This window comes from Lissotriton helveticus, chromosome 3_1 (genome assembly GCF_964261635.1).
Source record: "Lissotriton helveticus chromosome 3_1, aLisHel1.1, whole genome shotgun sequence".
In the NCBI taxonomy this organism is placed as follows: domain Eukaryota; kingdom Metazoa; phylum Chordata; class Amphibia; order Caudata; family Salamandridae; genus Lissotriton; species Lissotriton helveticus.
Genome location: NC_136061.1, coordinates 209,768,266 through 209,781,416, shown reverse-complemented (window position 1 = coordinate 209,781,416; position 13,151 = coordinate 209,768,266). Strand labels below are relative to the sequence as shown.

General features: G+C 45.3%; 1 protein-coding gene across 2 annotated transcripts in view; it reads left to right on the top strand.

Annotated features, from left to right (window-relative positions):
- The window catches only part of LIG3 (DNA ligase 3), a 222,520-nt gene that overhangs the window by 85,511 nt on the left and 123,858 nt on the right, over positions 1–13,151 (top strand). For both annotated transcript variants that reach the window (XM_078679597.1, XM_078679596.1), the window contains exons 7-8: positions 367–444; positions 4,246–4,414. In XM_078679597.1, coding sequence (XP_078535723.1) covers positions 367–444; positions 4,246–4,414 — 247 coding nt within the window. The remainder of the gene's footprint in view (positions 1–366; positions 445–4,245; positions 4,415–13,151) is intronic.

The window sequence follows — 13,151 nt, the reverse complement described above, 5'->3', positions numbered from 1 at the left end:
CTGTTTTGATCTGAGCATCTTTGTTAATTTCTAGTTTGCATTTTTTGGGAGACTGACCACTTCACAATAGAAAAATAGATCTTGAATTCGATGCCCAAGTATCTGATTTCCTTTAAGTGAGCACCCCCTCTCCTAATCTCACATAGTTATCTGCAATAACTGTAAGATCAATTAAGAAGTAAAGACCCACATAATCTGTTGATCATATAGGCAAACAGGGTGATACTCCCTTCCGATTGATTACTGAATAACCTCTAAGGGATGCTCCCTGTTAGCTTGGAATAGGTCCACTTGATCTTTTTCATGTGCGGGGGTTAAATTTTGTTTTAAAGAAACTGTACTAATTCATCCATGCTGTCATTGTAGGTGTACCTCTAATGACATGAAGTGCATCATTCGCCTGATAAAGCATGATCTGAAGATGAATTCTGGTGCTAAACATGTGTGAGTATACAGCAGCTCTCACAGTTGAATGTGTAGGCTAATAATCATATTCATTCAGAAAATACACCTGTGCCCAAGGCTCATTCCCCCGACTGGATAGCACACAGTTAAACAATGTAAAGCTACTTCTGTACCTGTGCCTGCTGGTTTCTAATAGCCTAGCCTGTCTCCAGCTGAGGAGATCAAATGTGTTTTTCTGTGTTTTATGGGGTCTGTGGCAAACCCTAAGGACCTCGACCGTTGATGAGGGCCTTATTGCACAGAACATCTGATAAGTGTTGTTTCTAGGTTTGTTGCTTCTCAGGGGGGCATTTTGAAGTTGGCAGATGCTAACCATCCACCAGATACCTCACCCTCCAACCTCACAATTTTCTTTTCATAATTAGAAGGAGTGGAACTGCAGAGTGTTTTTGTGGTAGAGCCGCAACTGGTTCTGTCAGCGGAACTTCTTGGCCTGACATCGTTTGTCCAACATGAGGTTCAATTAGGGTTCAGCTGCCATAAATGATTTGTCCTTCCCATCACAGCTTAGTGGTCCTGAGAAGGAAAATATGAAAATATCTCTGACCAGCAAATCCCCAATATGCTTGTGTCTGAAAACCAAGGCGAGAATGCAGAGTGGGCTGCCTAAACAAGGAGGCCCTCACGCCATTCATCTGTGATGCAAGAGCATCAGCCACATTTCATAATCAAAATCCCAGCCAGTAAGCCGAGATCTATAAATGTAGCAGATGGTCTTTTTCTTGTGGCAGAGCCCAGTCCTTGATCCCTCTCTTTATAATATCTGCATATACCCATGGTCAAGCTAAGTCACTCGTGTTTAAAGTGAATTTGAATTTGCAAAACCAGTAGCCCTGCTTTTAATGTGCTATTACATGCAACCATCATTGTTGCTTTCTTGTTTGTGTGACATATTTAAGAGCACCCCTTTGCCAGTACTTGGTCTTTTTTAAATTACATCTACATTGTGATCTTCTTGCTTTCACATTTATTATCCAGAGAATTTTTTATGAAATCCATTTGACTCAGAAAAGTTGCCAGACCTTTAACTTGTTGATTCCGTAGAGGCAGCACAATTTAAATTTCCAATTTCCAATTTAGAGAATGGCCTTTGAAAAAGAATTGCTTTATGATACCTTCACAATCAGAGTGTAGATACCAAGTCTTACCAAGTGTCCATCCAAATAATTTTAAAGAGGGAGATTAGAATACCATTCATAAGCATTTAAGCATTGCGTTAGAGATGATTGCAGGAAGCTGGCTTTTTATGTAGTGTACGAAAAAGAGGTACGCTATGTAGGAAGTCCAGACGACCCTAATTGGTTTATAGGGATTACATTAATAATCTAGAATGCTCTCATTTGTGTCTTACCCTTGGAGTTACTACACCCCCTATATGACCCCTTCCTGCGGGGAGTAGGCATAACCCTGTTCCAGAGACCCAAATTTCACCACAGCCAACATGGTGAAATACTAATTTTCATGTTCACTTCAGACATCCCACCTTATGGATGTGACTAACCTGGAGGTGCAACACACCTCCTCTATTAGCTAATTTCCTGCCTGTCCTGGTACCAAATGGGCCGCAGGGCAGGGGGTGGCATGTCCCAGGTCTAGGGAATCTGGGGTTGCATATCAAAGGCAGCAAGGGCTTTGAAGCTCCTGAGCTTGCAGAGCCCGAAAAATCATTTAATTTTTACTAGACTAGACCTTCAGGTCTAGTAACCTACAAAATCTACTCAACCTAACTGAAATGCACTTGACATCTGTCTGTGAAAGCAAGCACATATCATAAGTTAACAAGATTTAAAGGAATTTTTATTGCTCATTTACTTTGTGAGCAATTTCATCTGCTTTCAGAGACCGAGGTCAAAAGGCTGTTCAAAAGTCTGTTGATTTCCCCACTCACCAGAAAATTGAAATAGCTTGCCCTAATAATGTTGGCTTCTGCAGGGGGCCAGAAGCGCTTCTGTGGTGACCGGCTGAAAGGACCCAGTCTGTCAGCACACAAAGAGGCTGGTAGGTTTCCAGGAGGCACCTCTAAGTTGCCCTCTGGTGCATGTCATAATAAATCCACAACTGGCTTCACTGTGGATTTATTAAGACGGGGTGTTTGATGCCAAACACCATAGGTTTCAGCGAAGCCATTATGTAGCTGAGTAATTTGTAATGACCAGTGCCCAGTTCATACCTTAAGATGGCTTCACTGTTCACTTTCAATATATAGTAATAGATCTAGACATCGCAGGGGCGTAGGAAGCTGGCTCTTTAAATAGTGTACCAAAAGGAGATACACCGTGTAAAGAGTCCAGGCAAGCCCCAAAGGAAATACAGAGGCACAAATGACACCCAAAATGCTCTCTTTTGTGGAAAGTATGGGCGACCAGTTAGGCATATCAGAGGGTAGTGCTAAGCACCTCTGAGGGAAGCCAGATTAACATCCCAAAGGAGGTGAACTCTTTGAAGCGCCTTGCGTTAGTTAGAATTCTTATTTACAGGTCATCCTGTGGAGGGGGTGTAAACACCTACTGCCAGAGCAGGCTTTGTTTCCGAGCTCCTGAGAGCTTAGGCCTTCCCCTCTGGGGTCAGAAACTTGTCTTTGGTAGCAGGTTGGTTGGGACCAGTCAGCCAGCAGACTAGTACTTGGTAGGTTTTCAGGGGTCACCTGTAAGGTGCCCTCTGAGTGCATGTATTAATAAATCCAACAGTGGAATCAGTGTAGGTTCATTAATATGAGGTGTTTGATACCAAACACCAGATGTTTTAGTGACGCCATTATGTAGCGGGGGAACTCATTCTGACCAGTGGCCAGTTCATACCTTAAGATGGCTACCCTGCTTACATGCAATAGCTAGTAATAGAGCTAGACATCACAGTGGTATATTTGCTCATGCAGATATGTTCTCACATAAAATATAATGCACCTTGCCTTAGGGCTGAAAAGCCTGCTGTAGGGGTGACTTACATATATTAGATGCAGTGACTTTGGGTTGACACACAGGAGTGTCCTGTCAGGTTATGTTTTCACTCATAGTTTGCACCATGTCACGCAGCCTGCAATGGCAGTATGTGTGGAATTTATGAGTGGGTTCCTTAAGGTGGCATAGGAAATGCTGCACCCCTTTGGGACCCTCTTTAGCACCCATGCCCTAGGTACCCGAGGTACCATTTACTAGGTATTTACCGGGGTGCTAAATTCTTTAGCCAGTTTTAGCATAGACCACCTTGTTTTGGGGAAGTAGCACTGGCACTAAGGTCTGGTTAGCAGGCCTCAGTGCACTGTCGGAGTCGAAAATCTGCATCCAGTAGCTAAAAGGGGGCAAAAGGTGGAGGGCTAACTGCAGCATTGCAAGCCCTTGTGTCTTTTAAGGGCATATCTGTTCATGCAGATGTGTCCTTGCATGTGCTATAGTGCACTCTGCCTTAGGGCTCTTCAGGCTTGCTCTAGGGGTGGAGGTGGGGGGGGGGGGTGGATTTACTACCATGTTGTTAGTAATGTAAAAGATTACTTTTTCAAACTGCCATTTTCTGTTAAGGCATGTGAGCCATTTTATTCATTAAAACAACTAGTCTAAGTATTATTAATTGTTGGGCTGCTAAACCATGGGGCTGAATTGCCATACGATCCAACATAAGAGGCATACTATCTGTTTCCTTCTGCCAAGTAAAGAAATGTCATGTCTGTGCAGATCGTCACCAAGTAGATATGATATCTGTGTTCATATGCAGGGGAAGCTCAGGGGGAGGTGCCCAATATCTCTTAGGCTTTTAGGCACTGATGCTTGTTTCCTTTTTTTAAAGGTTAGATGCCCTGGATCCTAATGCATATGATGCTTTCAAGGCCTCAAGGAATCTGCATGATGTTGTAGAACGTATCCTACGGAATCAACAGGAATCTGAGAAAGTGCCAGGCTTGAAGCGGGTACTAAGTGTACAGGCCTCCCTTATGACTCCTGTGCAGCCCATGCTGGTAATGAAAGTTAACTGCAATCTTCGTATGTGCTGCTTCATATGCACTTCTCTAGAACCTACATTCATGAAAGGCATTCAGTTTGGTCTCTGCATTTTTACTAAAAGTGAGGAAGTTCTGATTTGGTGTGAGGTTTTGTGCCAGAGTTATTTGACTTGAAGGGTTATGTGCTTGTTTCCTCAGTATCCATGTATGTATCTACGTAAGCAGAGTATTAGAAGATTTGAGGAGATCTTAGCTGTGTGCAACTAATGTGAGTTATCACCAACTCCTTCCCTTAATTTACTGTCTTAAGGGATACCTCTTTTGTAAGGATTAAATCATTTAATACAAAACAGGCACAGATCAATTCAGCAAATTACATACCATTAATCCCACAGTGCAAAAATTCCACCTACATAAAACTTAATATGACTGAAGCGCAAGACACCTTTTACTGCAGCCTACAGAAAACCATGCTTATCAGCATTTTTTGATGATTACTGAAACACCCATAAGCCAAACAAGTTTGCTAAAATCAACAAAAAACCTTGGAGGGAGAGACAGACGAAGGAGTGAAGAAAGGGTCGCAAGGAAAAAAAAAGGAGGGGTAAAAGAGGGTTCCCTGGATCATTGATGAAGGGCTCACAAAAAGCAGAACCTTGCCATGTGAGGCAATAATGAAAGTCCAAACCTCTGTTATCCAAGCCTGGCCGCATGGGCATAATTGAGGGTTTATGGAGTTACTTGGACAAATAGATAAAGTGAGCCAGCATTAAGGCTTTGAAACATCCTTGCATTACTTGTTGACTTTTTGACATGCTCCAGAGAGAAGCAGGCCTCATCGTTATAGGATAAATACATCCTGCCATCCCACAACACCTTCAAAAGTGCAAGATAACATATTACAGATTAGATTCACTGGTTTAAAAGTACTTTTCTTGTTGCCTGGTGCTTGGGTTACTGGACTAAGTTCTAGAAAAACAATAATTTGCTTGTTCTATACTTGTGGGTTGTATTGGGAAAACAGCCACATTCTCACACTTGAGATCTCATCGATCAGAAACATTTAGTTCCATGATTAATGTTCCACCAACCGATGCACCTGGGGCGGGGGCTTTCTGTCTTTAGAGAGAACCTCCTGTAAGGTGAAAGCAGTAAGACAAACCCCGTCTGCTCTAAAAAAAATACCCTTGTAACTTTTCTCTCTGACAATACAAGACTGCTGAAACATCTGAATGCTGGCCATACGCTTGACGTTTTCAAAACTTATTAGAGCATTGAAATTGGACACTGTATTAGTGAAAAGTACTTAGTAGAACTTCTATTCCTGTAAAAATGGAGAAGAAACACTGGCATAAAAGATAACAAAGCACTACAAGAAATGTTTGACAGTAGATCCCAGAACTTAACAAATTTACACAGATTTAAAATTCAGTAAATTGGTAAAGAAGGTCACGTACCCTTATATGGAAAAAGTGTATTTTATGACAGACAAAATAATCAAACTGTTCAGACTGACTTTTTAGGGTGCTCCAGAAAGAAGTTTATAACCTTCTCAGAAACATCATCCTATGATTCAGAAAGCAATGGGACAGAGGAAGGCCTTTACATCTCAGCTTATGACTTGACTTGAGAGTAACAGAGCAACACAGAGTATATTTTATAGGCCTCGCCTGAAACAGCACATACATGTCGCTGACCAGGTACTTTGTTTACTTAAAGGGGCTTAGAACCCGCCTATTGCTTAGCAGTGGTTGGCTTCATCACCCTTTTAAAACATTTATTTTTTATTGGAAGCATTTTATTACAATTTTACATGACAAAAGTAAAACGTTTGCCTTGCCAGTATAAAAACCATTGTATCGCTGTAATTTCAAAATCCAGGATTAAGTCAAGATACATAGTGTCCACATTGCTACAATTTGACCCTCTAGGATTATCTGTCCAACAGGCCATGGTAATCTCGCCATTTTGTTTCCAAATTATCTCATACTTGCAGCAACAACCCCATGTCTTGTGAATGGTTTCCTCCAGTTTGCCACACCAATCCATGACCTGATTAGGGGGCCGTTAGGGAAGTCCAGCCATGGGCAATGTCTCTCTTGGATATTAGCATGCCTGCTCAAACCAATATTCTGTCCACCCTCGTCCTCCTAGATCATCAAGTATACCAAGTAGGGCGATTCTAGGTTCCCTAGCCACAGTGTTATCCACCACGGCAGACAATACATAAAAAACCGCTTTCCATAATCTTGAATTGATAGACAATGCCAAATAACATGGAAAAACATCTCCCACCTAAGTCCCGCACCTATAAAATGCGTGAGAGGCGAGAAGGCATACCTTTTGCAGGTGAAGAGGGGACATGTAGGCCTGATGTAAATGCTTAAACTGTATAAAGCGGAGCCTAGCAGAGATCATCAAAGTTCGATGGACCATACATGCATCTCTTCAATGCGCCTCATCCAATTCCCCCACATTACCGTACTATCTCTCCTTCCAGAGGGGTCAGTGACATAGGTGTGTGCACTACCAGAGTTTTGTAAATTTGGTAAACCCCCCCCCCCCCTTTGCCTAGATGGCCCAAAAGAATCTTTTTTTGAAGTGCTTATGTTCAGGAATTTTTGTAAGGCATCTTGTTATGTATGTAGTCCGCGTCTTAGCTGCAAATAATAGTACAATTGGCAGATGGGCATGTGGAAATCAGATTGGAGCTCCTAAAATGCCTTTATGTGACTGCCACACCACATGTCGCCAGCCCCGATATTCCAATGATGTGCAATCCCCTAAAACCTTCTTGAGTGGTTCCTGCTCCAGCCACCGGCCAACCCACAATGGGGTTTCCTCTGTCAACTTGCGGGTCCTACCCTGCCACCTCAAAGCAGCCCTCCACACTCCAAACACCTCCTGGGTAACTGCTGGAATGTCAGAAGGAATGGGGGCACTATAGAGGATATGTAGGATGTTATCTACGCCCAGGTTTGCCAATTCACCTGTGTATGCGGGATCGTTCCACCCTCCTGGCAGCCATTTATTGAAAGGGATTAATTGTGAAGCCCAGTAATACAGAAGCATGTCTGCCATAGTGAGGCCCCCATCATATATTGCCTGTGTACACTTGCTAAGGATTACCCTGGAAGGCCGCCAGCACAAAGAAACTTGCGGCTCAAATCAGGTCTGTGGGATGCGCAAAAAGGGTAGTTTTGGAGGGTATATAGGAACTTAGGAAGGATCATCGTTTTATACAAAGTGATTTTGAGGAAGTGCCTCTTTTGACATGGTTAGCCCTCACTTTTTGCCTGTTATTTGATGTGGTTTTGATTGTAGTGCACAGGGTACCTGCCAACCAGGTCCCCTGGGCCAGTGCTTCTTGACCCATGCCCTACCGGCCTGTCTGCAGCTTCAAAGACCCTGCAAAAGAAGGTGAAGCTTATCCTGCAGCCAGAGACTTCCAGAACCTGAGGAAGACTACCTGCCCTGCAGCAAAGACCAGAGACTCCAAAGGACAGCGGATCTGTCCCCAAGAAACCTTACACAAAGGACTCTGGTGCTCTCCTGAACAGTTAGTCCTGCCCACTCTGTAACCGACACCTCCGGCCCGTGTCCAGGTGGCCCACCAATCCAGAACAAGTTCCTCCGTGTTCCTGACCTCAAGTCCAGCATTGGCTGACCCCTCCTGGACTCCCCAACAACGCCTGCAGCCTGAATCCAGATACCCCCCTCCCCCGACCGGCTCCGGTAGGAAGAAAAGGACACCCATCCACCCGAAGCCCCCAGGCCTTGGTGAGATAAAGTTACACTGCCCCTACGACCCTCCCAACCGTAACTTTTTTTTATCAATAATTTTTTTATTATCATTTTCAGTCATAAACACAACGCAGTTTGCATAATATGCACATTTTGTATAAGGCACAGTTCGGATTTATCAAGAATACATACTTGCCTGTATCCCAGGTAAGAGTCCATTGATACCCAATGAAGCTGTGCGCTTCCATCAGTTGTGTCTACATCCGTACACCTTATCGTTAAAAACATCAACAGGGATTAAACAATATCCAACAACTATCCCTCCCCCCCCCCCCCTTTTATCTTTGTTCTGTTTCATACCATGTCAGTCGCGCTTGTTACTACCTTTGGTCCAGTGTAAGGTGCCTATCAATCAGTCAGGTGTCAGTGCTTGTCCATCTGGGTACTCAGTGACCGCATCTCCCTGCACGACGCCACCATCTTGAGAGCATGTTCTTCTGATCCTCCTGCAAACAAGATATCATAGACGCCCAGGCCTGTGTATCGTCTTCCGCCTTTTCATCTTTCCTTATAAAGTTCATCCGAACCAACTCCGCGGTTGCCCATTCGTTTATGTCTCGCACCCAGTCTGCGTGCTTCGGGGATCTGGGTTGCATCCAGGCAATAACCACTCGTCTTTTGGCCAGCACTAAGCCCTAGCTTACAAATCGTCAGCTTAATTTTTCATTCATAGTTGTTGGCAGTAACCCCAGTAACACTGTCTTAATATCCCGTGCAATAGTCCACCCCGTGGCCCTTCCCAGTCTCCCCAGTACTTCTTCCCAGTACAGCTGTAGTGTAGGACATGTCCAGATCATGTGAATAAATTCCGCTCCCTGGGTGCGGCATCTAGGGCAACTGTCCTACCTGGTAGGATATATTGCATGTAGTGTGCGCGGAGTTAAATAGACTTTATGTATAATATTATAATGTAGTAGTTTAAAGTGCACATTTGTGCTAACTCTATGAACCCCCCATGGATCTTCCACCATTCCGCCTCCGTGAGGGGCTCTTCCAGTGCCTCATCCCATTTCTGCTGGAAGCGCAACGATTCCTGAAGGATATCGTCTCTTAAGGCTCTATACAAAAATGATACCAATCGACCCCCCCGGGCCACTTCCAGCATAGTTTTAAGGACAGTGGTAATGGGTGGTTCCTCCGGAAAGGTGTGCCATAATTCTCATGCGACCCTTGCAATTTTGACATATTGTAAGAACTGTCCCGGTCCTAGGTTAAAAGTAATTTGTGCCTCCTCACGGGTCAGGAAGCAGCCATTTGCATACATGTCCCCCATCAGTAGACAGCCCCCCTCTCTCCAGCGACTGATCGACATAGAGTCCGCTATTGCCGCAAATGGGTACTGTCCATAAAGGCGCATCCATTGCATATGGAGCATGTCGGACCACCTTATGTAATGCCTGCTCCCATACAGTTGCCGCATGTTGTATTATGTAGGGGTACCCTTCGGGGACTGCAGATCCCATCATCAGTAATGCCACCTTGGATTCCCCGCCATAGGTTCCATCCAACAAATTGTTCTCCCCGTTATTGTCGTCATCAAACCATCGAACCACGTATTGTAGTTGGGACACCACATGTTTAGGTGTGGGACCTCTAAGCCACCTCCCTCCCATGCCCTCTGAAGGGTCGCTAGACAAACTCTTTGTCGCTTTTTTCCCCACAAGAGCGTACCAATGAGGGTGATAAAACACGATCTGGGCAGTCCATAAAAAGAGTGCTGGAAGTGGTATAGACAGCGTGGGAGAATATCATTTTGACGATTGCTATCCACCCCATAAGTGACAATGGTAGCTCCGCCCAGAAACTCACCAAGCCCTGCAATCCGTCAAGGACCCTTCCCATATTGGCTCCATACAAAGCCAATTCCCAGATATCTTTCCCCTTTTGTGGCCCAAGGGAGGCCGACATTCGGTCGCACTTCCATGGGAACAGCAGTCATCCTACCCAACAGTGTCACCCTTTACTAAGCAGGGTTAATGCGCAGTCCTGAGATGTCTCCAAATCGCTCAAGTTCATGCATGAGCAGTGGGATAGATTTTCCCGGCTGTCGCAGATACAATAACGTATCATCTGCGTATAATGATATTACATGATTGGTGTTACCCAATTTTATCGCCCAATTGTCCATGACTGCCCGTAGGCAGACTGCTAGTGGTTCCAAGGCAATCGTGAAAAGTAGAGGCGAAAGCGGGCATCCCTGCCTCGTTCCTCTGCGCATTATTATCTGTCTAGACACAGTCCTGCTCTTCCACACTCTGGCCATTGGGGTCGCGTAAAGCAGTTGTGCCCATTTAAGGTATTGCTCCCCAACCCTACGTTCTTCAGAACCTGCCACATGTAAGGCCGTTCCACTGAGTGGAATGCCTGCTCAATATCAAGAGATACTGCCACATTATCTGAGTCCGCGAGGCAGGGGGCATGCCACACATGTGACAACAGTCGTAGATTATAGGTAGTATTCCGCCCCGGAATAAACCCCGTCTGGTCTGTATGAATCGTGCGTCTCAGACAGGAAAGGAGACGGTTAGCCATAATACCACTCAGTATCTTGGCATCTATATTCAATAGGGAAAGGGGCCTATAGGAGCCTGGCAGATCGGGATATTTATCCTTTTTGAGGACCATAGCCACCAGAGCCTCCCTCAGAGTAGGTGGGCAAAAGCCCGTTTGCAACGCCTCATTAAATACAGCAAGCAGTCCATCCACTAAGAGCGGTGCGAAGCTCTTGACCTTTTTCTGCTGGGAGCCCATCTGATCCCAGGCTTTTTGCCGGTTTAAGTCGCCCGATAACCCCAAGAATTTCATCTCTAGTGATTGGGATCCCATCTCCTCCCGCTCGTCATCCCTGATTAAGGGCAACTGCACTGCGCCCAGATAGCCTGCTATGTGTCACAGCTTCAAGTATACCCAGTTAGTGTAGACTTTTGCCAAATGCTTCGCTAAGGTGTCTGCTATGGTCTGCTGGGGGAAGTGCAATGTTCCATCCTCAGTTCGTATCTGTAGCACAGGAGTCACTGAAGCCTCCAGCCAGAGCAGATGCGCCGGCAAGGCTCCAGTTCTTTCCCTTCCCTGTAAAGTCGCTGTCGATTATGTCGTATATACGTATTTCTCCAGTCTACGGATGTCTGTCATTAATGCTTCCTTAGCGTCAGTCCACTCTTAGTTTCTGGGGGTGAGAGCTGATTTCGGCTTGTAGTTTTCCCAGTTTGGAGTCATGTAAAACATCCCTTTCCAGTTGGGTCCACACACCATAAGCAAATTTTATACATACCCTCTGACAACCACCTTCATCGCTTCTCATTCAGTGGCCCGGCTAGAGGCTGTCTCCCAGTTTTCTCTAAAGTAATTACTCCGTTCTGCTGATACTGTGGCCAAGAAAGGGGGATCGGTTAACGCCTCACTCCTCAGATGCCACAAAGGTATTTGTGGGCTGACTCTGTTAGTCCCCAACTCTAACAAGACCGGGGAATGGTCCGACAGGTATCGTGTCTGGTACATTACATTCCCAACCGGGGGACCCAGTTCGAATGACCAGAACCAATAATGAAATCTACTTGAAGTACCCGGAGCAGGGGTTTAGCAGGATAACTGCCTCTTTAGGGGGAAATGCTCCCGCCAGATATCTCGGACTTGGAGGACCTGTAGCATGAGCTTTCGAGCCAATGTCATCCTGTGTTTGGTGTGCATTTTGGGGGGCTCTCTATCCAGCCCACTGTCCAGCACACAGTTAAAATCCCCAGTGAACCAAACCAAAGTCCCAAGGCCTCTAAGAGATCACAAAAAAAGGTGTGTCTGTAATCGTTCAGGCCATATACGTTTATTAGACAGATTTCGGTGCCATCAAGTCTGCCATGCAATATAACATATCGACCATCCATATCGACCACATGATGTAAGTGTTAGAACGGGACTCCCGGTGCCACCCATATAAGGGCACCCCTTGCAAACCCAGAATAAGAGGTTGCATATATCTGCCCTCGCCACCGTTTCTTCAAACAGTCACCCCAGACATGAGTTTCCTGAAGGCATGCCTCCGGCACATTATACCTCTTCAGGTAAGCAAATATTCGTCTACGTTCATCAAATGCAGCAATACCCCGTACATTCCAAGTAAAGAATTTAGTCATGGTGGGCGCCATAGCATTCTCCCCCCGACGTCTCCCCTGGAAGGGACCCACCCATCTCGCAAGCCAACACACAGAATCCCCAGGTCATACAACCGTAGGTTGTTTACACAGCATTTCACATGAAGGAAGATCCAATCCCAAACCAAACTTTTAACTTCCAACTTCCCCAACAACCCCCACCCCTTGGGCATCATGTCACTCCACTTCCCGGCAAACCCACACACAGTGAGGGCATGTAGACAACGCCCCCTTAATGAACACCACACATTCAAAAGAATACAACTATAGAATTGCAGTACAGTCATGTGAGTGCCTACCCCATCCCATTTCATAGAAGTGAATGGCAAGCTGCCGAGGTGTGAGGTCTAGCCTCCAACTCCATCGGCAGGAACCAGTCACTTAGGGGGGCATGCCCCCGTCAGAGTAAGCATTGCCTACAAAGAAAAGGTCCATATAACAGTATATTACCTGTGCATCACACCACAGACTCCCTGTATTAGGCTGATCTTACCGGGGAGGAGTGTCCATCAAAAATCAGAGCAACTGACCCAGGAACACCGGTAGAACTGCTTGACAATCGCCACTTATGGTGCTGGCATTTGGGGTCATGTTGACATTAATTCTCTACAGATTGTTGGAAATACCTTCTTCAGATTCTTGCTGGCAGTCCCAACAGCACTTCCTCCCATATTTGCCATGCATAATTAGGCATGCCATATATATCGGACATCATCAAAATCCAGCCAGTCCTATTGTGGCATAGGATCTGGACGACAGAGAAAACATTACTTAATCGGCAAATCCTTTTTTTAATTTATTCT